The sequence below is a fragment of the Paramisgurnus dabryanus genome, chromosome 16 (genome assembly GCF_030506205.2).
Source record: "Paramisgurnus dabryanus chromosome 16, PD_genome_1.1, whole genome shotgun sequence".
NCBI lineage: Eukaryota > Metazoa > Chordata > Actinopteri > Cypriniformes > Cobitidae > Paramisgurnus > Paramisgurnus dabryanus.
Genome location: NC_133352.1, coordinates 33,824,614 through 33,850,715, shown reverse-complemented (window position 1 = coordinate 33,850,715; position 26,102 = coordinate 33,824,614). Strand labels below are relative to the sequence as shown.

General features: G+C 38.1%; 1 protein-coding gene across 4 annotated transcripts in view; it reads right to left on the bottom strand.

Moving 5' to 3' along the window:
- ppp2r2ba (protein phosphatase 2, regulatory subunit B, beta a) overlaps nucleotides 1-26,102 on the bottom strand; it is a 73,430-nt gene that overhangs the window by 4,443 nt on the left and 42,885 nt on the right. For 3 of the 4 annotated variants that reach the window (XM_065263941.2, XM_065263942.2, XM_065263944.2), the window contains 5 exons: nucleotides 15,784-15,881; nucleotides 11,383-11,548; nucleotides 10,812-10,924; nucleotides 3,057-3,234; nucleotides 2,805-2,969 (listed from right to left, as the gene is read on the bottom strand). In XM_065263941.2, the coding sequence (XP_065120013.1) occupies nucleotides 2,805-2,969; nucleotides 3,057-3,234; nucleotides 10,812-10,924; nucleotides 11,383-11,548; nucleotides 15,784-15,881 (720 nt within the window). Of the gene's footprint in view, nucleotides 1-2,804; nucleotides 2,970-3,056; nucleotides 3,235-10,811; nucleotides 10,925-11,382; nucleotides 11,549-15,783; nucleotides 15,882-18,133; nucleotides 18,286-26,102 lie in introns of those variants that run through there. The other variant, XM_065263945.2, reaches the window with a different exon arrangement.

Below are 26,102 nucleotides of genomic sequence, written 5' to 3'. Positions count from 1 at the left end.
GTATGAGAATTAAATGTCAAAGCAATACAATTAATCATCATAATCGTCAAAATCCTAAAACAGGCAATTAATCGTCACAATCATCACAAGTTATTAGGCAATCAACCGTCAGCCCTAAAAAATTTTCTCTATTTTCCCTTTTCAGCTGATATCACCATTTTTCAATCCTTACACTGCAACCAACCACTCATTTAAATTCATAGCATTTTTAAAAACAAATGCCATTTTTCACTGACTCAAACAACTAACAACTTTAACGTCACCAAACTTCCAAAGAAAGTATTTCCGAATCAATACAACTGTTTGCCTCCCAGCATGCAACAAATGCACCGAGCTCACCAGGGAAATAATGCACCTGCCACGACAGAGAAACAGATATTTATCATCTACTACCGGTTTTCCCCTAACAGTGTTGTTGACTCAGTTGTGGATTATCCTGTGATGTGTCCAGAGGCATCTCTGGGACGGGTAAACAATGTGAGCAGTGGGAAAGGTGACACACATCAATGCTGGTGGAGATGTTTGGACACTGGTGGATTGCAGGTCACAATAAGAGCCTGTCCACCTGCGGTCACCCTGTGTGTCATTCACCGAGGGCTAATGAGTCCGTTGGGGCACAATACAAGGAGCCCCGCTGAGCTGGGTTAGCCTCCCCCACCTTACATCATAGATTGATTTTTATGGGATGCCTGGGAGATTTATTAGTGTGGGTGGAAAGGATATCTGCACACAATCCGAAGCACACACACACATGTGGTAGTAAAGACATAGAGGAAGTCTTTCCTGAGGCAAACTGGCACATCGGCCTGCTGTGAGTTCACATACAAGAAAAAAATGAACAGATGTGTGTACAATGTAAGACGGCATGAGGCTGGAAATACAAACCCAGACAGCTAAAACCGTAGCTTTCACAGAAAACCCTCCAGCAAATATGCACGTGTTTAAAAATCAACGGCAGAATGCAAATGGTGTATTCAACAGGATCAAAATGCACGGACCAGTAAACATGAAGGATATGACCGGATTCCTGCAGCGGTGAAAAAACTATAGCTTAGGCTATCTGTCCTCAAGCATTGATTTTGATGCCGAGCTTAAATGTCAATGCATTCAATCTGATCATGAAATGCACGCCTCTCATCTACTACTTTGGAAATGAAAATGGTGTCAGTTTTTGGTTATCAATTCAGCCATGTGCACCCAGCGGGGCTGTGACCTTATACTAACAGTACAGGTCCATCAGCAAGCATCGAGTCCAATCCCCAAATGAAATTAGCCGGTTAAGCCAAAAGAGATGCAATACTATTAAAAATTTGCATAATCCTCACCTCCACAAAGGCTAATCTCTGTCATGGTGTACGTATGGCTCACACTCTCTGGGGACAATAAAGTTCTGCTGTACTGTATCTTGAATTTCTAATGTTTTTATAGTTGGTATATAATAAAAACAAAAAGCACACACATTTATATGAATTTTTGTATCTTTTAGTAATTTTAACCAAGCATTAAAGTGCTGTTTAACAACAGATATAACAATGATCTGCTTTTATCCTCCCGCATAAAGCACATCCAGCGGCAGCATTTTTTATGATTTTCACAAAAGTTTAATGCCTTCCAGAAAATGTTCTTCTTTAAATATATAAACATACAATCAAGGACTTTTATTAGATATCAGATTCAGAATGATGATCAAAACATATACAGAGTTTTTACTGTTTTGTATCAGTGAATGCTTTAGTATTTTATAAATTTGGTAAGAGCGCCACTTAGTGGATAACAATGGAAATATGGATTGCTGTAAAAACTCGTCATTGGCACGAAAGTGTTTTCTCTTAATTGATGAGACAACTCAACAAGGCGAGAAAAAAAATAATCTCAGCCAAATTTGAATGAAAAAAGGCAAGTAAATAAAGTTAAAGAGCACCTATTTCATTGCTAAAAAACAACGTTATTTTGTGTATTTGGTATGATACAATGTGTTTCTGGTTAAAAAACACATTATTTTCCACATACCGTACATTTTTGTAGCTCCATATTTCACTCTCTTCCTGCAATGCATGGATTTGAAAAGCTCTTTGTCCCTGATTGGCCAGCAAATCTGTACTTTGTGATTGGCCCGAATACCGCTGGAAATGTGACGCTCTTTACCATGTTTGAAAGATTTGCTAACAATGCTAACAGGAGTTAACTTATAGGTCCAAGTCCAAGCGAGAGGAGTTATGATAATGTCGGTCTTCACTACATCACCAATCCCAGGAAGTAAACTTTTGCCTACAATCCATGTGTTTGTTGTAGTCCAAGAAAAGTTTTGAGATTTACGTTAGAGACGATAACTCGCGTTATTGTTTACATTGGGGTTTGTACATTTTGCATATCGTTAACATGTACTAATACACACTTACACACCAAAGGAAATGTAAAAACGTGAATCGGACCATAGGTGCTCTTTAAAATCTTGAAAAAAGCAGGATCCTCTACTTTCAAACGCTAGGGGCGTGTCTGTAGTCGCTGCGGAAAACACACCCACTGCGGAAAAGCTGCAGTCGCTCACAACTTTCCGATTTCGCGATTGTGTTGGGGCGAGGTCGTGCTCGATAGCTCCAGTATGTCACTGAGCCACCATTTTAGCCCCGCCCACATAATCCTAAATTCAGAAATAGTGAAAAACGATTTTACAGTGTAACTCCACAATTCAGTACTACATACCTTAGTCTTCGTAACGTGTTTCAGCAATACATTTTTAACATTTATAATGTGTTTAGATACAATTCTCGGACTTAAGAGAAACATCTGAGGTAACGACTCACATTTTGAATGGTTGTCACAGAGTGCCGAGGCCCTCATGTCACACAGGCGTATGGAGCCTTTACTGCTACTGTAGACGAATGTGTTACACTGGTGAGGGTGAAACTCCGCCGCTGTGATCACCTCCGTCAGCTCCTCCATGTTTGCTGGCTTTATATCTACAATGTCTGAAGAGAAACAGCTCAGGAAATCTTCTTAACGTTTACAGCAAACTAAAACAGTTGTGGTCAGTGTGATATGATATCAAAGGATACTGAAGCTTCTGTTGGTGATCTCCAGGTTCCACAGGTTGATCCTCAGGTCATCAGTGGACATGAAGGTTTCATAGTCGCTGTTTACAGAGATGGAGTTGATGTGATACGTGTGTGCATTGGAAAACACTCTTCTAGGTGTAGCCTCAACCATAAGGTCCATGGGCTGCAATACTGGCACCTGAGAGAAGATAAAAAAAAGAATAAAGCAGCCAAATGAGCTAACACAGATTGCCGGTCATATTCTCACCACTAGGGACCTTCATGTCGTTCATCAGCAAAAATGGGACATACTGTGTCTATATAATAAATCACAACTCTATTTAAAGAATGCTGAATTAAGCAGCAGGTCAGAACAGGCAGACAGTTTTGCTTATTTTGAAAAGTATGTATCACATATAATAAAAATTAAAGTGGCCCTTAAGTGGCGCTGTCTCTTGAGCGGGACACCTAGGTTTACTTCAACATTTTTCACGTAAATTTTATGTCTATCACAACAACCTCTATATTGTTGGAAAGGTCTAAGCCTCTCGAATAGATTTTTATAAAATAAATGATGTAGGGAGAGTAATTGATGAAGAGAGTGTGCCTCAAAACATTTATATCCTGCAAAATGTCACTGTCCCGACAGCGGGACGCCTACATTTACTTTAGTGTTTTGCATGTGAATTCTTCTTCAATCATGACAAACTGTATATCAATGGAAAGCTCCAAGGGTGTACTTTTTATTTATCATCAACATTTTGGTAAAGGAATGACATAGCGAGAGACATTTTCTAAAATGCCACGGGTATACAGGTGGGCCCACGTTGTTATTATATATTTGTAACACTAATACCCTGTTCCAAACCTAATCAATTATGACAAACTATATATCACTGGAAAGCTCTAAGAGTGTAGTTTTTATATTTCATCATCATTTTTGGAAATGTGAGAGTCACTTTCTAAAATGTCACACGGCCACAGGTGGACCCAATTTGATTTTACAAATGTATAGCACTTATACCCAGGGTTCTAAATTAACACCCGCCAACCCGCCAAATGCGGGTTAAAATTCATTTTGGCGGGTGTTAATAAAAACTTACTAGCCAGTTTGGCCGGTGATACATGAGGCATTGCATGCAAGATACATAAAGCTCCGTTCTCGGTCATTTATCCCTCTGGCATTACTTCCTACATTTCCCATGAACACTGTGCCGTAATGCTACGTGATGATGTTTAATACGCCAATTGGCTGCGCGCAGTTTGAAGCGAAACCAGCGCGAGAAACCATGGAAACGAGTGGAGCGTCCACCAGAAAACAAAAGGAAGAAGGAGAACGAACGGGCAGAGCAGGGAGGATAGACTGAGACACAGGGGTGGGGCATGTGCTCCGGTGTAAATCTTTCGTGCCCATGTGTAAATCTCAAGTTTAAATTTTAGCAGTTAACTAGTGTATTTCTTCACAAAGATAATAGCGGCATAAACAGATCTATATGCAATTTAGTTACCCAATTTACGCTTGTAAAGCGACGAAGCAGTCGCACTGACGCGGGCACCATGTATCCATTTCCACGCGCGTCTTTGCGTTCATCCGTGCGCGCAACTGCATCCAAAAGGGGACGCCACGCGAATGAGTAATGATGAAAACATGACGAGAAGTAAGTTTCTAAATAATAATGCTAATCTTATTTTGACTTGATCATTATTGGCTTCTGTAGATGTACATCAGAAATGTTTTGTGCAAAACAGGGCAAGGGAAGCAGAAAGGAGAGATGATGAGTTTAAGGGAGGTAAGACAAACTACATCCTCACCCTGTCAGGTCTCACAAACATTAGAGATAAAATCTCAGGAAAACCTCTTGTCAAGTCTATAGAATTGCATTGTTGCTGAGAAAATCAACAGATGTATATGTTATACTGTTCTGTTTTCAGATATGAAATTAATATTTAGTTTACTAATATTTAACTCTAGGACACTTACTTACATAACAGTTAGCAGTAACTTTACTGAGATTATTTAGTATAGCAGTCATAAAATGACTGGTTTCTTAAAATATTCTTGTAAAAATAATTTATTAATCATTGCTATCATTGTATAATGTAGAAAATATTTCTCTGCTGTCATTATTACCATACATTTTATGCCATGTATGCCTCCAAACATGTTAATAATGTTAGGTATGATGAAGATTACACTTAAATATTTTTAAATACATATTTATCTTTCGCAGTACCTGTTGCACTGTAGAATAGTGGGTTAAGCAAAGGACATTGTATAGAAGTGTTGCACACTTCTTGCACACAGCAGGCTTTCAAAAAATGGGGGGCCTGTGCCCCAGTAAAGCTTTATGTCTATCGACAGAGAAATGAAGAAAGCTTATGTTTCATCACAAAAATTTTGTCATGTTTTGTCAGGATTGTCGCATGCACGCGAAAGAAAAAATGAATCATTGTTGCATTCAGTGGCACTCATAATTTCTCTTATTTTCACCGGAAAAAATTTGGCTAGTGGAAATGCTGTTTGGCTGGTAACTTTAAAAAGTTACCAGCCACTTTGGCTGGTGGTCAAAAAAGTTAATTTAGAACCCTGCTTATACCCTGTTCTAAACCCAAACAATCTTGACAAAAACTATATATCGTTGGAAAACTCTATGTGTGTAGTTTTCATATTTCAAGGTCATCTGAACATAGAAATAACGTAGTGACAGTTTTTGTTACATGACCCCCCCCCCATAGGAATGCATAAATTATTATATATTCATAAAACTATATCCTATTATAAATCTTCAAAAATGTTTACAAACTACATTTCATTGGAAAGCTCTAAGAATGTAGTTTTCATATATCAAAACATTACAGTAATAATAATGCAGTGACAGTAATTTATTAATTTGTGACGAGAGTATGCAGCAAACTGTTGACACCTAGTGGCCGTTATTGATACTGATATTGAACCACTAAAAGTGTGACACAAACCTCAGTTTTTGTGATTTTAACTTTAAATTTGGATCAGAACTACTTGAGACTAATGGCTTCATGTTTGCATTATTACTTTTGTAAAATATTTAATTTTTTTATTTTATTTATAAAATGAATATGTTATTGTATATTATTTTTATTTTAAAATACATGTGAAAACCCCCAAAGTGTCTTATTTAAAACAAGACCAAGGTTAGGCTTCTAGACCAAAAATGCCAGAGTTACATTAATTTGAAGGTGTATATCACATTTTATTTGTGCCACTTAAGGGGTTAAGTGCATTTCTGTTACTGTAACTCTGAGGCCAAAAAGCAGTTTAACAGATATGCACATTAAAAATCCTGCTTCAAAATGCAAAAATCTTTAAAAGGCGATGTGCAGGATCTCTGAAAGTCAATGTTGATATTTGAAATCACCTAAACATGTGCTACATGTGATAGACCCGCCCCACACATACTGTACGCAACCCAAGCAATGATGTTGGTTAGCAGGCTTACTGCTGATTGGCTACAAGTGTGTTTTGGTACTCGGCCCGACTCCCCTTTCCAAAGCGTTTCTCAAAAATCGTGCACCCCGCCTTTAAGCTTTAAAAGAAAATGATATCAATACAGAAAAGAAAACTGTGCTTGTCTTTATTTGTGTATCAAATAAAAAATGTATAGATCGTTTTGTATTTGGCTCAAACATCTCATTGCTGCTAATGACCATTATGGTGGCATTTAATGTGGGTTTGGCATTTAGTGAACCGGACCATCCAGCAAGACACATTTCAGATCTGACTGTACCGCACATCCTGCTGACAAGTCACAGGTCCTGCAGACGCTGTACCCAATTTTAAGGGATAATTTATTAAAAAATAAAAAGTTGTCATCGGATCTGGGGCACCATTCACTTTTATAACATTATTTGTTTCTACTATAGAAATCTGGTGCCCCAGATCTGCTTGGTTTCAAACATTCTTCAAAATATCTTTCATTGTATTGAGCAGAACACAGAAATGTATACAAGTTTGGAATAATTAAATGATGACCGATTTTTCATTTTTTCTGTGAACTATCCCTTTAACACTAACCTGATGCTTATGTTTGCTAAACCAGCAAAAAGAGAGTCCGTCATTACGACATCACAAACGCACCTCTGCCTCATGAAAGATGGGTTCATATTGGTATCCTTTAGGCTTTTAAACCACTATCGTAATGTTTCAGATCTTTTTCGGATGACAATTAAAGACAAGCTAAAACATTTTTGTGGTGCAGATGATTGCTGGGCAGTGAGAATATGTATCAGGATGGTTTAGTTTAGACAAATACGACTGAAAGCTGACAGATTTAAATTGTCTATCATCGTTTTCTTGTGTCAATTTATAACCAGTGTCTACACTATTTGCTGACAGTCTGATGCAGCACACAAGTCTTTCTCTTTACAATAAACAACTGTGAAATCTAACACGACCTTATATTTCCGTTTCTATGCTATTTGACCAGACAGCTTAAGTAGGTCAGGAATTCATTTTGATGAAATGTATTGTTAATGAAGGTCAGGTATCTACTGGCTTCAAATGGCACGTTGGTCACACCTGCAGCCGCATGCAGGACAGGGGTTGCATAAACTAGTCCACTGCCGACCTCAGGGGTACAATCACATACTGAGACAAGACAAAGATCACAGCGCTGGCAAAGCACACCGCCCAAACACCTGACATGCGTGTATCATCCCAATTCTTTCCCCTCCTCCCCCCTCAACCGGAGCTCTGTGATAAATCTGTCCCCCCATCTCCAGTGCACATACATTTCACGGTCCAAATGGGATTGCCGTCCGCTCCCTGCCATCACCCGGTGTTAGGCTAATCTTCTGCCTGGACAGACAATGGTGCAGGAGTGGAGTGCTTTAATCCATTAGGCCGTGAAGCATAAAACAGACATCGCACCAAACATTAATGGATACTCGGAGTCACGCCCTCTCTGTATCTGTATTCAATTTGGGGAGATGAGTGGAGAACGAGAGAGACGAGAGGGAGGAATGATGGAGCTCCTTCACTACACATTATCATCTCTCTTTGTCCTTGCTATTTGATTAGGAACAAATGCTTTTTGGTCGATGACAGCTCGCCGTTTCGCGCGTTGGTGCTAAATATAGCGAATGAGGTTTTTGTGAGAGAATGTGGGCCAATAATAGGACTAGTAACTTCTAAAAGCTCGATTTAAACAGATAATATATTTAGTGGACAATAAATGTAGCCACCATTCTTAAATGATGCACTGTCCTGTGGTTTGTCATGAGATAGATGCGTTTAGTGTTTCACAACAACTTTATAAGTGAACTATCCCTTTAAAGGCTGGGTGCATGATCTCAGAAAGCCAATGTTGATATTTTAAATTACCTAAACAAACACGCCCCTACCTCAATACAATCTAGACCTTCATTTGATAGACCCGCCCCACACATATGCAACCCAGGCAATGATGTCGGTTAGTAGACACGCCCCTTACTGCTGATTGGCTACAAGTTTGTTTTGGTAGTCGGCTAGACTCCCTTTTCCAAAGCGTTTCTCAAAAATCATGCACCCCGCCTTTAATAGAAGTTCAAATAAGAATGAAACGGAAATGGTTGTCTTAACTCTTTCCCCGCCAGTGTTTAAAAAAAAAGTTGCCAGCCAGCGCAAGCATTTTTCATGATTTTCACAAAAGTTTAATACCTTCCAGAAAATGTTCTTCTTTAAATATATAAACAAACAATATATCAGATGAAAGAACAGACCCTCTGCTTTCAAACAAAAAAACCCGTTTCATCCTACCTTCATTAGTTCTCTTGTAATCACCTCTCAAAAAACACCCAATTTTGAGCAAAAAGCTGAGATAATTCCATTTTTGCGAAAGACTTTTGATATAGATCAGATGCAGAGCGATCTTTAAAACATACACGGATTTCTTTCTCTTTCATGTGAAGCGCTACATCCGGGTTGTATAAGTTGCAGAATACAATACGATAATAATATCAGTATGGCAGAAAGACGGAAAATCTCGTAATTGGCGGGGAAGCGTTTTCTCTTCATTGACGAGATATCTCGTCAATGGCGGCGAAAGAGTTAATTTTCGTATGGTGATGTAACAAAACACGAGGACGATCAACTGTGGCGAGCCTCCAATAGCCCCGCCCTCATGCCATAAACCGTGACAGGAAGAGAAGTCGTTTCGAGGGGTTTGGAGGTTAACATTAATGAAAAAAAAAAATGAGGGCACATAAATAAATAGTCGTTTCGTTCATTGTAGTACAGTGAACTCATTGTCATGTTCAAGAAACCAATTTGAAATGATTCGAGCTTTGTGACATGGTGCATTATCCTGCTGGAAGTAGCCATCAGAGGATGGGTACATGGTTGTCATAAAGGGATGGACATGGTCAGAAACAATGCTCAGGTAGGCCGTGGCATTTAAATGATGCCCAGTTGGCACTAAGAGGCCTAAAGTGTGCCAAGAAAACATCCCCCACACAATTACACCACCACCACCAGCCTGCACAGTGGTAACAAGGCATGATGAATCCATGTTCTCTTTCTGACCCTACCATCTGAATGTCTCAACAGAAATTGAGACTCATCAGACCAGGAAACATTTTTCCAGTCTCTAACTGTCCAATTTTAGTGAGCTTGTGCAAATTATAGCCTCTTTTTCCTATTTGTAGTGGAGATGAGTGGTACCCGGTGGGCTCTTCTGCTGTTGTAGCCCACCCTCCTCAAGGTTGTGCGTGTTGTGGCTTCACAAATGCTTTGCTGCATAGCTCGGTTGTAACGAGTGCTTATTTCAGTCAAAGTTGCTCTTCTATCAGCTTGAATCAGTCGGCCCATTCTTTTCGGAGCATTTATTTTACATTGTGATGTTTTACACTAAGTTAATTTGTTTGAATCGCCTTTTGTTGTGCTTTGAAATGTTAGAAAATGCCATATTGTAAATTTTAGTCCCTGATTATGAAGAAAACGATTTAGGGGTGAATCTTACAAAACCTTAAATTATATCCTAAACTTGAAAAAAACACCCATTGTCGCCTGTAATAAAATATATAATGTTGTGAATTTATATGTTTAATCAACGATATCTCACGAGAATTTGTACATATTTTACAAGTTGGCTAGTTCTTATTCATTCATACGACCACATTTGTAAGTTTTGGTACGATTTGCCTTGACGGCTTGACCCCTGTGACATTGGGGTTCGGGGTTCGGTTTCATTGTAATTTTTTAATGGGAATCATACAATTTTGCACGATTAACTTCGTATGAATGTTCAATAATTCAAAGTATTGTGTTGTGTCACACATTATTAGTTCTGTGTCACATGTATTGTAGACCATTTTTTGTCGGTGGATTATAATGATTGCCCTTTTCACCAGCTACCACCACAAGTAAATTTCAGATCTGTGGGAAACACTGACATACATTTTGCATTCGCCAAATCTTCATTCCTTCCCATTTTTTTGTTGATGCATTTTAATTAAATATAATAAATATATATTTTAAAAATATATACAGTTTGCAATTATTTTGTTTTAAATGGGGTCGGGGAATTTTTTTTATAAAAAAAATCTCAGATTTTTTTTATATAAATCTCAGATTTTTTTATGGGGACGAATCACCCAGCTCTACTATTTATTTATTTATAGTGAATGTGATTTACCACACTTCAAACAAACATTAAATTTAAAAGATTATTAAAATGTGTTTAGCATTCACATTAAATGTTATCTCATCTTCTTCATGTATGGTGTAAATCAGGTGTAAATGATGTAGAGAAGCGTGCTGACCCGTAACGTGGTGATAGTGGTTGGGTCTCGTATCCTTCCATCTTCATCTTTCAGATTATATCCCTCAGGTCTCTTGTCCCTCTCACTGATCTTCCACAGTTTAACAGTTTTATCTGAAACAAATAACAGCAAATTTAACAAACAAGAGACATAATAAAAGCATATAGAAAATCAAAAGACGGGGAGTGGGACATTTTGCAATCTGTGGCACACAATCTGGCACAGTGTTGGAAAAGATCCAGCACCTGCGGAGAATGTAAACCACTACCATCTGAACATGTAGAGATGTATGATGTCATAGGTAGGGGATACAGACTTCAGCCCTTCTTCGTCTTTTGTGTTTTAAATACTAAACTACAACACAAGTTATATTACGACCCACAACAGGTTGGCAGCATTTTTTAGATTGTACGATCTTAAGAGTTTATACATCCCATCTGAATGATCCAAACAGAAATGCCGCTTGCTGTTTGTTTGCTTTTTTACAAATGTTGTCGACTGCAGATTCAAAAAATACAAATCTTTTTGTAGTATACAGATGAATAGTTTGAGACCTTAAGCGTGTACTTGCCATTGGTGGATAGCAAGAAGTACGCAGCGTTCTGCTGAGGCAGCCAGCGTATCTTGTTGATCTTCTCTTCAATTTCTAAGCTCTTCAGATAGTCAAACTCTGGCTCGTGGCTTTGAAACGTACTGTAAACATTGTATTCCCCACGTCTGTGAGGCTGATTTTTGCTCTGTTGAAGAAAGGAGATAAATGTAAGTTTTTATTCAAAGCAACTTTAAGAACATAACATTTTACAGTTTATTAGTATGTGTGATTCCTAAGATTAAACCTGCTGTGACATTTGCGTTTGGAAATATAATGCTCTGCTACTGTAAGTGAGCTACAGAAAAAGTTTGTCAAAGTTTTCAAATAAAATCTGCTGTAAATTGTCTAGACCAGGAAAGCTGCTTACCAAACTGTATTTTGGTATTAAAGGATTTTTTTTTTAAATTATCTCCATGTATGATGATGTCACTGATGCACTATAAATATTTGACTGTATGTGTTATATGCTTTAATGCAATGTGATTACAGCTTTGTCTATACAGATTGCTTGGCCTTTTGTCACTACTGTAAAAGTGAAAGCTGCTCTACTTAAAAATGTACTTCAATTGGTAAGACCTAAAAAAAACAAGTTGTATAAACTTAACATTTTCTCACTTTAAGTAAAAAATTTAAACAATTGAAAAATTAGTAACACATTAAGGGCCAGAATTACTAAAAGGGGCAAATTAGCGCGAGAATGCAATTCCAAAAACGCGCCAATAGGAGAGGTAATATCTGCGGGTTATTTACTAAAAAGGCACAAATTAAATAACACAGGCACAACAGCTGATTTCCATAATGACCAACAATCTACTAAGAGCAGCGCAAATTAGTTTAGGGTCATGAATAAGCAGAGCTGATGAGGTGCGGGTGATCTACTAAGACCTGATGAGCTTGGGTTCATGCACAGACATCACAGCTAACAAAGCCATAGGACACTAAAAAGTGAAACATTTAGCTCAGTGCTTCCAATCCTGGTCCTCGAGCACCCCCTTCCAGAATGTCTGGAATAAGGATGTCTCCTTATTTAAAGGGACAGTAAGTAGGATTTCCCCCATCTAGTGGTGAAATTGTATTTTGCGAATATTGCTCTCTAGCGCCTCGCTTTTCCAAATGCGTGTTGCAACTACGGTTGCCGTTTCGTTACTGATCTCCGTGTCTGTTTCAGCTGGTTCATGCGTTCTGAATGAAACCCGTTGCGGTAGGCTAGTGCTTTTTGTCCCTCTCTGCTAGGGCTGTAAGGATTTATCGTGCAAATGCGCGTTTTCTCAATGAATGAATTTGAATGAATTACGATAAAAATCCGGGCACATCCAAAAGCCAGAGGGCGCTCTCGTGCAGAAACTCCAATTGTGCCACAGAACAAGTAGCATTACAAACCCTATTTAAGGAAATGTCTAGAAGAATATTTATATTGCCGTTCTTCAGATTGTTCCAGGTATATTCATGATAATAAAGAATATTTTAAATGATTGTGGTTGATGAGTGATGCTTTATTTTAGATTGATAAGGACTTCTTACTGACCAAAACGCCATAGTACACGCACAAGCTGCGAATGAAACACAGAATCGCAGCCTTGCGATGCAAAAACGATTTTAGACAGGTCTTTCTAATGGGACACGCGATTTATCGTTACAGCCCTACTCTCTGCTATTATAGTTTTTCAATATGGCGAAACAACGAGCCTTCAAGGACTTACCCGTTCAATGTTAGTAAAGAGAAGAAATTCTAAGCTTACAAAGAAAAGTCAGATCATTGGCAGAGGTCATTTGACACCAATGAGGACATATTTATGAAAAAAAGACATTGATTTTTGACTAAAAAAAACTACACATTGCCCCTTTAACACATCTGATTTAACTACTCAGTTTGTAAGAGAGACATGTTTACCATTTTGGAAGGAGGCTGATAAGTTGAATCAGGTGTTTTAAATAAAGAGACATCTAAAACTTTCTGGGAAGGGGTTCTCGAGGACCAGGATTGGGAAGCACTGATCTAGCTATTGTGTGACTTCTCCCGGTGACTCCTCTTTTATTTCCTCCAGCAAATAAAAAATGGTTGGCAAACAATATTTTTGAATAATATGTTTTTTTGGCAATCCAAATACCACGCGCTCTCTGATGCCTCTTCTTTCAGCTACAATTTCAGACATTTCATGCGCAAAATTATTTAAGACATACTTTTTTCTGCATTAAAAATAGCGCAAAAAAAGAGTCATAACACACGTGCAAACATTAGTAAATCGCGTTGCGTAAATCATTTAAATAATCTCCTCCCATAAATTTTGCGTCTGAAAAGGGAAACCCCTGTAAATGCATATGCAATAAGGTCATTCGCAAAAATAACTACCACACCTTTTCAGCGCTAATTATCCACTGTGCATCTTTAGTAAATCCCGACAGTCGTTATTTAAAGGACAAGTTCGGTATTTTAGACTTAAAGCCCTGTTTTCAGATTGTTTATGGTGAAATAGAATGGTTTTGACTGAAATTTCGACATTTTCGGCTGCCCTGAGAATTTTCGCGTGTTTGTGTTTCAGCTCAGACCTCTACAATGGGTTTAATGGTGCACTGGAACAATCCTTCCTAAAATGCATTAAACTTTCGTTTACAAAGACGTGAAACTCACCGAGTGGTCAGGGGTGTTCACTGATATGCTCACACAAAAATCGCTGCAAAAGATGCTTTCCAACAGCTGTTTTAGCATTCGTTGTTAACTTGTGGACCTATTTCCCCAAACGCCTCACACCCGTATATTCTTCCGCTTAGAGCTTGAATAATAAACACTCCAGCCCAGGTGGTGGCGCTAATCCGCCTTTGCCAATTGCAAGAATAGAAACAAAGTTCCCGGCGCGGAGTAATACCGTACCTCACAGGACGTCTAATACAGTCAATGGAGTTGGTAAAAACTACGATAAAACCTGTTGGAATGCGTCTTTTGGAGCGATTTTTGTGTGAGCATACCAGTGAACACCCCTGACCACTCGGTGAGTTTCACGTCTTTGTAAACGAAAGTTTAATGCATTTTAGGAAGGATTGTTCCAGTGCACCATTAAACCCATTGTAGAGGTCTGAGCTGAAACACAAACAAGCGAAAATTCTCAGGGCAGCGAAAATGTCGAAATTTCAGTCAAAACCATTCTATTTGACCATAAACAATCTGAAAACAGGGCTTTAAGTCTAAAATACCGAACTTGTCCTTTAACCCCAAAATGATGGTTTGCGCAGAGTAAATCTGACTTTAAATATTAAATTTTTTTAAATTTTTTTTATAAATCACTTAAATGCAGGGTGCACAATCTCATTGGAATAACATAACAAACATGCCCCTACCCCAATAGAATCTGGACCTTCTTTTGATGGACCACAACACAACCCAGGCAATGATGTCGGTTAGTTGACATGGCCCTTACTGCTGATTGACTACAAGTGTTTTGGTATTCAGCCCAACTCCCCTTTTCAAAGCGTTTTCAAAAATCGTGCACCCCACCTTTAAAGTGATAAAGTGTAAGTTAAAAAACATTTTAAATTATTTGCCGTTACCAATTAAAGTAATTTGTAAAGTTGATCCAACTTTTACTTTTTACAGTGTAGGCCTACTGTGAAATACCTGTGTAACAATTAACCCCACGTTAGTTTGTGCCCCCCTCACCCCTACAGGTAAAAGCATTCTGTTTGTAGCTCATTTAAGCTGCTCATTTCTAATTAGCTGTATTTCCTGGTCACAGTTGGTTTGTTACATTAATGCATTTGCAATCAATGGCTGAATAAAACAAGGATGTGCTCACGTTGGGAACATCAAAATCAATAATTGTGGAAACTGCTCAAGCAGTTCAATTAAAGTAAACAGAGGGGTAATATGTCCCTCTCTAGAGGAGATTATGAGTGTGTGTGTGTATATGCGTGCGTGCATGCGTGTTTTGAGTTATCCGTGCATTGTGTTAGCAGTGCAAAAGGTCATGAGTTCAATTCTCAGGGAACACATGTATCCTGGAATGCACTATGAATCACTTTGGATAAAAGCATCCGCCCAATACGTAAAGGTAAATATGTGAGAAAGCAGGTGTGTCTGACTAAATTACCTAAAAGCAAAAGTCTCGCAGGCAAAAGAAAGAATAAAAAAAATCATGAAAGTTTCATGTTTGAGCATGTGGACATGATATTAAACCTGTGGTTTATCAGGTGCCTGTTACTTCAAAGACCTCACCTGTTTTACGGTTATGGTGTATCCATTGAACCTTGTTAAAAGCCACAGGAAGTTAAATTACAGGGTGAGGCTTTGCTCACACAGTAAAGGAAGCACAGATTCAATTGACTTGCTGTCAACATGCGGTCCACATGAAAGAGCGTATAGGAAACTTTTTATAATCGTCTTCCTACCTCTTGTTCCCTTTGGAAAACCACCACTCTTCCTCCTTTGTCTCCGGTGGCCAGGAGCTCTCCCGTAGAGTTAAACTCCACAGTAGAGATGATATCAGCTGCAACACAATACAAGAGAAGCATTATGTGTACACAGCTTAACATTACATGTACATAATCCCTATAATGTACTATTAGCTGTCACCACACAATAAACCCCTTACGGTGTGATCATAAGGATTTGGGATCACACCTAAAGGGGTTTATTGTGAGATAATGACCGGCTGAATTTACATCAACATTTACATTATATAATTATTAAGTCGATTTTATTTTATTATATGACGAATAGGCCGCAGCGTCATACACAAAACTAGCATAGCTATATAATAAGTCAGGTGTTCAGGAGCGAAAGTGAATTGTATTATTTATATAGTTCACTTAAAAAAAAAATGCTAGGTTATTTTTTAACCCAGCGTTGAGTCAAAAAGTGATGAACCCAGCCCGTTGGATTGTAATTTTTTGCTGGGTTGTTTTAACCCATTGTTGGATCAAATATAAACATTATCTGGGTTAATTCAACCCAACGTCTGGGCTCGACCCTTTTTGACCCAATGGTTGGGTATTAGATTAATGCATATGAAAAAGTAAACAGCAGTGCCCAACACACCCCAGTAATAACACTTGCTGGGTTGTTTTAACCCATTGTTGGGTCCAATATTGGGGTCAGTGACAAAAACGGTTTGGCAAGATGAGAAATTCAAAAATCTTAAAAAAATCTTGTTTTAAAAGCATGCATCAGGTTTATTTCAATGCACATAGTGTATTACATTAATTACATTTGCACCATTTTTATGAATGTTAAGACTGAATGGACCTGAAAATGTCAAATGGTGTAACCACCAATTGCGCCTAAGAATGATAAATATTAAATATTTTATCCACCTTGATGGCATCTAAGAGTAATCATCAAAAAAAAAAAAATTGTATTCGTTATTTCTAAATGTAAATTTGAATGAGTTTTTGTAATTGTCCTGATGCTGAAAACAGCTCTGTTTTCTAAATAATCTTTGTCAAATGATGTAAAAATGTATGTAAAAAATATTACACTAACTAGATGATTATTTTTTATCCAAATTCTTTATATATATTGATCAGCAGATAAAAATATATATATATATTTTTTTATATATATATTTTTTATTTATTTAAAGAAAATACTAGTTATACCAATTGACATAGACCAGTTACACCACATTAACATTTCTGCAATTATCCCCCAACATTTTAGACTTGGTCCTCAAAAAAGAGAATGTATGGAAGCAATCTGCATATTTAATTTGAAATTTTAACCCTTTCACATTAAATTAAACCATACGGACACAAAATAATTAACATCACGTCATTGACCAATTAACATTTTCTGGGTTAATTTAACCCAACGGCTGGCCTTGACCGTTTCTGACCCAACGCTGGGTTGAAAGTAATCCAGTGTAGATTGCATGCTGTACATGTACTGCAAATTTGACTTTAATATAGAAAGGCACATTAATATTACAGGTTTGTTTCAGATCATTACCGGCCCTATATATTTACATTATTCTCCATAATAATGTGGTGCTTAAAATATGTATGAAACATGCAGTTAATAATAAGCTACAGTATTAATCACAGTGGCTGAGAATGTTATTAACTACAGTTATTTAATGTATTAGTTTGTCCAAACAACATGTGATATGTGGAGAAACAGTACTAAATCTGCATATTTACATGCTGTTCTATAATCTGTTTCTTTGAATGACTTCCAACATATGCAGCATGAAATTGGTTCCCCAAATTGTGAGAAAATAAGTTAAGAGACATATCCATCAAGTAATTCCCCAAAATAATTTTTAGATTATACTTTCTCTTTAGTCCTGGATTAAAGCAATACACTGTGCATTTTATCAGCAGATAAAAACTAACGTTGCCATATTGGAAGCAAAAACTGTTCATAATTCTTCCTCTAGAGAGAGCAATCGCTCCCCGCTTCTGACTGAAACAATGCTGGACGATTCATTCATTATAAACGGAGACAGAAATACACAAACATCTTTCGTGTTCGACACCACATTCACTGATGAAGACAGAACTGACACTAGATTTACACACGGGAGGATTAGCAGAACACATCGAATAAATCAAGCTCCAGAAAGATTGATTCTTACGTTGTGTACAGAAAAGCACGTACAGCAATCCCAAAACAATCTGAACCTCCTTCTGGCATTTAAAATCAGCAATGCCGAAATCCCCAAATCTGCCTCTTAGTTCTGGGTTACGTTAATGTCTGTAATGTAGGAGGGTCTCCAATCTTTAAGAAATTTCCGTTTACCTTCCTCAAATAGATGCATCTGATTCACGGAGAGAAGCTTGAGAGCATTGTCATCAACAAGTCAAAGTACATTTTGTAGGTCATGAAAAACAGAAACGCTCGCAAACACAATAGAAAATTGGAAGCATGCTTTCGGCGTTGCGCTTACTGCCGTCCTCTTGAAAGATGGATGGGGCAGAGATGTAACAAGTAGGAAGGAGTGTTTCATTTTTTTTAAACCCACACACTCAATAGATTTTTGCTTGCTGAATTGAAAACGAGAGGATGTGGTTGCCATGGAAACCATTTTCCATTACTGCCACATTTGACTCTAGACCTTGCTGGGTATGTTAAACAGCCTGAATGCATCGTCTACAGTGTCTGAAGCCAGTCAATGAGAGAGAGAGAGAGCGAGAGAGAGAGAGAGAGAGAGAGAGAGAGAGAGAGCTCTCATAGCCTCTATTTTTAACATGTGCACAAAATACTGAAATATGGCAGCAGTCAGATCGGCACAAGAGACACTCCCTTAAAAATAAAGGTTCCTAAAAAAGGTCCTATAAACTTTAACATTGTGTTGCATTAATAATTTTTTACAATTTAAATAAACAAAAATCAACAAATTAGTGTTGAGCGGGGGCTTAGTGGTGGGGCACAGAAAAAATCATGCCCTCTTTTAAATGAGGATGATGGAGGAGTCCAAATGAGAGGATTAGGACACGGTGGCCCCATTGTTTCACCGCCACGCTGTTAAATGACTGATTCATCGTCCAGTAGTCAGTACATGGCAAAAGATCTGTCATGCACACCTTATAAAAAGCGCATATGTACGCTAAGATCCCACAGTGCTGTAATTCTTATCTATATTTGCACAGAAACAAATAAACAGCCCACAAGGGTGTGTGTGTGTGTGTGTGTGTGTGTGTGTGTGTGTGTGTGTGTGTGTGTGTGTGTGTGTGTGTGTTTGGGTGGGGGTAATTTAAAGACAATTATAGCCACACACAGTAAAATTTACTAATTCACTAATTAAACTTTCATCTTGCGGTTTTTGTTTCTCAACAGGCCATTAAGATTCAATAAAGCCTCAATAATGCACATTGTCGCATAAGGTGATGATACAGTTTTGCACAGCGGCTCTTGGATACAGCAATATAAAATTTATTCTTGAAGTGCGTCGGATGATACACACATCGCTCGACAATAACGCAAGCCTATCTCATTATAAAGACATTAGCGTGATGCGGTCGCGTCAGGAAGAAAACTGATGGCAATGTTTTAATGAGTTTGCTCAATTACAGACATGTTATTCCTCATTTTGCTCTTAGGATAAATGACAGAGGAGAGAAAAAACAGCCGGATCTTACCAGAAATTGTTTTGTGAATGACTGTAGTCGTACAAATTAATACAAATTAGCCACCTCGTAAAATAAGATACAGAAATAGAGGATGAAGTAAGAGAGAGAGAGTTGGGGTCGCCCTATACAATTAAAGCATATTATTTGACAAAATCAGATAGATGGTTTGAATGTTGTTATGCTTAGCTGCCTATGCAGCAGTGTATTACTCCATAAATCCTGCAGGCAGCCATGTCTGCAACACAGGGTCAAAGGTCAGGGTCTCATATACCAGAGTGCTGCTGGGAACGAACCGATTTCTCCGAGCTGTAATTTGCAGCCGCTCTCATTACTCACACACCATAAAGTGGGTTACCGTGCCAACCTGTCTAATCCCAGCAGCCCTTCAACATGTATGATCATGGCTTCCCCAACACCAAGGCATCATGGGAAATACCAAAAATATGAGCTATGCAGGGGAAAGCTTAATATCATACTAGTCATACTATTTTTGCTACAGTCTGTGCATTTTCAGTTGGCGTAAAATAGCCACATGACTTAGTACTATATTTCCCACAATGTGCAGTATACCATATCCCATGATGCAATGCGTTTAATTAGACTTTTCTATTGATTTGGCCAATCATATTTATTGCTCAGATGATAACTAGACAATATAGTCTCACTTATATTCATATACTTATGCGTTTAATGGCTTTAGCATCTACTGCCAACCTTTTTAAATAATCAAGACCTATAGCTGAGGTTTCAGCATAGCACAGCTGTCGGCTGCATACAAAAGCGTCTGGTTCAGGCAAAAGTAGGTCAGTCTGAGTCTACCAAGCAGGCTAAAGAGCATCTAATCATTTTTAAAACAAAAAACAATGGTTGTTTTAAAGTTAAGTCCAAATGAAATGTGCAAATCCTTAGAAGATGTTAGCATTGACTGACATTATCACAGGACCTGATAGAGAACTGTGTTGTAATGCATGATTACACGTTTAGTGCTGTCTGGGATTAAATCGCTTTTGCTGCGCTCAGCGCCTCAAAGGATCAGTCTGAACAGAAGATTAAAGCCACTGTAACGTCTCTTTGGGCATAAACACTATTCAGAATGCGTGTTTGGTTAGGTGACCCCTAAAATATGTAAGATTTTTGCAATAAAATATACAAAAATCACTAGCACAGTGTCTCATATTTTCTTTACATGTTTTCAACAATGTTACATTTGTTAGAATTTACAGGTTTAACCAGCGCTTCGCCCCTGTTAATCAAATCGTGTCCAGGTTTACACGACATGGTGCAGATCGATCGGCATATGACATCAAAGTATAGAGTGCCGCAAAGGCCAACGCGGAAGTTAGCGGGTCATTGGTTTTCTCATTCCCATTCATTTTTCCCATAGACTTTTGGATTATCGAAAAAAATAAGCTCTCCGTTTAACAAAAGTTTATGACTCTTACTGTACAAATTTTGACCAACAAGATATTTCTCACACAAGTTTTATGAATTTTAAATTCTAAATGCATTTACTAGAAATAAAAAGCGAACTTTACACTACATGTGTAATAGACACAACGTTTAGTAAATAATTAATAATTATTAATAATATTTACAGAATTGTACATTTATTGACATTGATTTTATTTATTTTATTTTCCTTAACAAATTAAATATACAACACTGTGAAAAACTGTAATTTTAAAGAATTTAACAGTTTTTTTTTTTTTACAGATTTTCCTTTTTTTATACAGCTAAAGGATTAGTACATTTTCTTAAAAAAAAAATACAGATAATTTACTCACCAGCATGTCATTCAAAATGTTGATGGCATTCTTTGTTCAAAAATTATGTTTTGAGGAAAACATTCCAGGATTTTTCTCATTTTAATGGACCCCAACACTTAACAGTTTTAATGCAGTTTAAAATTGCAAAAGGACTGTAAACGATCCCAAACAAGGCATAAGGGTCTTCTCAAGCGAAACCATTGTCATTTTTTGCATTACATACATCATTCGACATACAACAATGCAGGGCCGGCGCCACGAGGGGGCGTGAGGGGGCGTCGCCCCCTCACTGGCACTATCCCGCCCCCTCAGATCACCATTAATGTTGAATGGGATTTTAATGATAAAATGCGCTATTTAAAAATCACGTTTGCCTTGTGTATTGTCTTCCTAAAGTGAATTTTAAAGTCTAATTATTTAACAAAACAAAAAAACAAGTGTGCATGTATTCTACCGTGACACACGCCCACTCATGTGTAGCCTATAGGCTTGTTCGAATTCATCAGGCGAAGACGTCAAAATGCCGCGAGAGCGAGACGAAACGACACTTTTAGTATGATTTCTCGAATCGTTTTCGCGGTACTTTGACGTCATGTGGTTGTTGGTTCTTGCAGCCGCGCCTGAAGTTGAACAAGTTTGTGTTGACGGCTTGAGGTACGCCGACAATGAGCCCGCGTTCTGAGTCTCAGAGGGAAATCAAGATGTCGAAGTGGGAAATTATATAAAAATTTACAGACAGGAGTGTGAGAGTGACCTGGGCCTGCCCTGTAGCAATGGATATATGGAAAATAGCATTGGAAGTTCTACAAACTGGACTCCGGATTGTCACACATCAATTAATGCCGTGGCGTGGATGAATTATCGGAGCATTTCAGGCGCAAAGATCCAAATGTTCGGCTGTCATTAAGTCAATTCGGGCACCATGAACTTCAGCCAGACTGTTCATAGTTTTGAAAAGTTCAGATGTTCATGTTCTTCAGCATCCTTGCAAGTCAACGTACAACCAACAGCCTATTATTGTTCTGCATTTAACGTTAAAGGTAAGCCTGTACGATCTCTCTCACACACCTGTTTATCAGGAGTAAATAGATAAAAAAACAGACATTGTTAAATTTATAATTAACGAATTTGAATTAGCCTATCCTACAGCATAGCTGTATATGTAAACGAGTTATTGTCATTTTGCTATTGTGGTTCTCTAGCTGCTTAATCGCTAGCTTATGGTGCATTACTTGTGGCAGTTAAAATAACTACATTATCAAATTGAACCAAAATGTTGATAAAATGTTGCGTTTGGACCGTTTTTGGGCTGAAAACCATCAACTCTATTTGCCAACACTGCCCCCCACCATTACGTAAAATTTATTTCTACCTCTGAGTCTGAACTTCAAATGAGTAGTGTTGTGCTAATATGTAACGTTAGGTATGCGTTTTTTTTGTTGTTGTTGTATTGTTCAGAGCTCTGTACGTTGCTCACTATAGCTGTAGTTTTTGTGGTTGTATTACAGAGATGTTTGTTTATAACACTTTAAAACTTAATGTACCAAACCTATGTATTTTCTAGCTGGGGGAATTATATGCATTCATGTGATCGCCCCCTCTGGTATTTTAGACGCCCCCTTATCAACGCTCGGCTGGCACCGGCACTGCAACAATGTCAGAACGGTCCTCTTTCTCCACACTTGTAAACACTGGAAACGTCATCCGTGACCTCTTGACGTGATGATGTATTACGTGAGGTCGCGCTGGCACGTCACAGGACCGGAGGAAGACGAGAAGTTGTGGTTTAAAGGTGCATTTTTTTTCTTGCCAAAAATTATAATAATTTCGCTAGATAAGACCCTTATGCCTCGTTTGGGATCGTTTAGAGTCCTTTCAAACAGCAATTTTAAACTGCATTAAAACTGTTAAGTGTTGGGGTCCATGTAAGTCTATTAAAATGAGAAAAATCATGGAATGTTTTCCTCAAAAAACAATTTCATCTCGACTAAACAAAAAAAAAGACATCAACATTTTGGATGACATGATGGTTAGTAAATTATTTGGATTTTTTTAAGAAAATAGACTAATCCTTTAAAATTGAAAAATTACATTAATATACTGCATATTTACATATCAACTGTAGAATCACATAAAAAACACGTCAATGTGCATGTTAAAAACTGTATTTTTGCATTACGGAAAATTTCTGTCATTTGTTGTGCCCGTTATTTTACGTTATTTTTACGGCACCCCAGCTGCCAGAATTTTAGCGTTTTTTTAACGATTTTTTTTTCTACATGTAGTCATATCTGCAGTGTCTTCATAATTTAATTTCTATGGATCTTTTAAAATAATTTAATATATTTACTCTCCATGGGCTTCGTTATATACAGTAACTGCTGACCAAAAGGCAGATCGTTCCAACTAGAATATTCTGTAAAAACCGACATTTGCAGTTAGAGATGCTAAGATTTACTGTCATTGAATAGACAACAGCGTTAACACAGTAAGTTCTTGATGCTCCGTCTTTTCTTTTCTATTCTCTGAGCATGAAAATCAAATCGTATCGATCATCAAATCTATACTTTACAACTAGGACAGCAAACAAAACCACATGCAGTACACTGCGCCTGCTGTTTTGTTAACATGCCTGGATTGTATCGACTGATGACTCCATCGACTTGTCGATGTTTGGCGGTTTCAAAAGCAATAGAATAACTGGTTGCCTTCAGCCAGCTACAGAATGAAACAGGTCGGGCCGATTTCACCAGGGGTTGACGTGATTTGAGCTGGTTATAATAAGCTTGACCACCTGCTGATCGACAACAACGCCTGTGACTCTCCTTTAAAGAGAGAGAGAGAGAGAGAGAGAGAGAGAGAGAGAGAGAGCAAAAAGCTAATTAACCTTATTTCTTGGAAAAATGCCCCGTGGAAATAGAAGGGAGAGGAGGTGTGGGTCTCTGGGGAACAGACAGGGAGGGCGAGTCTGTGTTGGTTGTGTGTGTTTGAGAGAGGAAGACCGCATGTAGAACTTCTGAAATGGGAAAACTGGTTTGAATTTCATACGCCATTAACAGATACATAATTTAACTACAGATGTGGGTAAACTGAAGCCGTGGGACGCCACAAGGAACACAAGAACAGTGAAATAGAGACTGCCTCATTTACATACAGCATCTTCTCTCATTACCAAGATATTAAAAATGAGGATGCAACATTATGACTTAAAGATTTCAATAAATATTCAGACGTGACCCTGCCCGTGAAAACCCATCCGATATTAGCAATTTTTTTTTTTATGGAGATGCATGCATTCTCTATAAATGTTTTGAAACAATACACTCACCTAAAGGATTATTAGGAACACCATACTAATACGGTGTTTGACCCTCTTTCACCTTCAGAACTGCTTTAATTCTACGTGGCATTGATTCAAGAAGGTGCTGAAAGCATTCTTTAGAAATGTTGCCCCATATTGATAGGATAGCATCTTGCAGTTGATGGAGATTTGTGAGATGCACAGATTTGTGTTCCACCACATCCCAAAGATGCTCTATTGGGTTGAGATCTGGTGACTGTGGGGGCCATTTTAGTACAGTGAACTCATTGTCATGTTCAAGAAACCAATTTGAAATGACTCGAGCTTTGTGACATGATGTATTATCCTGCTGGAAGTAGCCATCAGATGATGGGTACATGGTGGTCATAAAGGGATGGGCATGGTCAGAAACAATGCTCAGGTAGACCGTGGCATTTAAACGATTGCCCAATTGGCACTAAGGGGCCTAAAGTGTGCCAAGAAAACATCCCCCACACCAAAACACCACCACCACCAGCCTGCACTTTGGTAACAAGGCATGATGGATCCATGTTCTCATTCTGTTTATGCCAAATTCTGACTCTACAATCTGAATGTCTCAACAGAAATCCAGACTCATCAGACCTGGCAACATTCAACTGTCCAATTTTAGTGAGGTTGTGCAAATTGTAGCCTCTTTTTCCTATTTGTAGTGGAGATGAGTGGTACCCGTTGGGGTCTTCTGCTGTTGTAGCTCATCCCCCTCAAGGTTGTGCGTGTTGTGGCTTCACAAATGCTTTGCTGCATACCTCGGTTGTAACAAGTGGTTATTTCAGTCAAAGTTGCTCTTCTATCAGCTTGAATCAGCCCATTCTCCTCTGACCTCTAGCATCAACAAGGCATTTTCACCCACATGACTGCAGCATACTGGATGTTTTTCCCTTTTCACAGCATTCTTTAAACCCTAGAAATGGTTGTGTGTGAAAATCCCAGTAACTGAGCAGATTGTGAAATACTCAGACCGGCCCGTCTGGCACCAACAACCATGCCACACTCAAAATTGCTTAAATCACCTTTCTTTCCCATTCTGACATTCAGTTTGGAGTTCAGGAGATTCTCTTGACCAGGACCACACCCCTAAAGCCTTTGAAGCAACTGCATGTGATTGGTTGATTAGATAATTGCATTAATGAGAAATTTAACAGGTGTTCCTAATAATCCTTTAGGTGAGTGTATGTATCATAAAAAGCGCTACACAAATAAATCAAATTGAATGAATTGCAAGATTCAAGTAAGTAACAGCGACAAGAAAAGTCCATTATTAATAAAATTATACTTTTAAACAGTTCTGTCTTATTAAAAATTATACTATAAGACCAAGTCTAACTGACTCAATATCTGTGGATTGTGTTTATATGGTTTTACGATTTAATTTCCTCTGAAAATGCTGATATATAGTCTATTGCATCGATTAAGTTGAGAGTTAGCTGAAAATTAAATTAAATCAAATTAGCTTAATATAAATGTTCAACATAATGCAACAGAATTAACAGTGGGAGAAAAGTAACAAGTGTTAATTTCGCCTCGGGAGG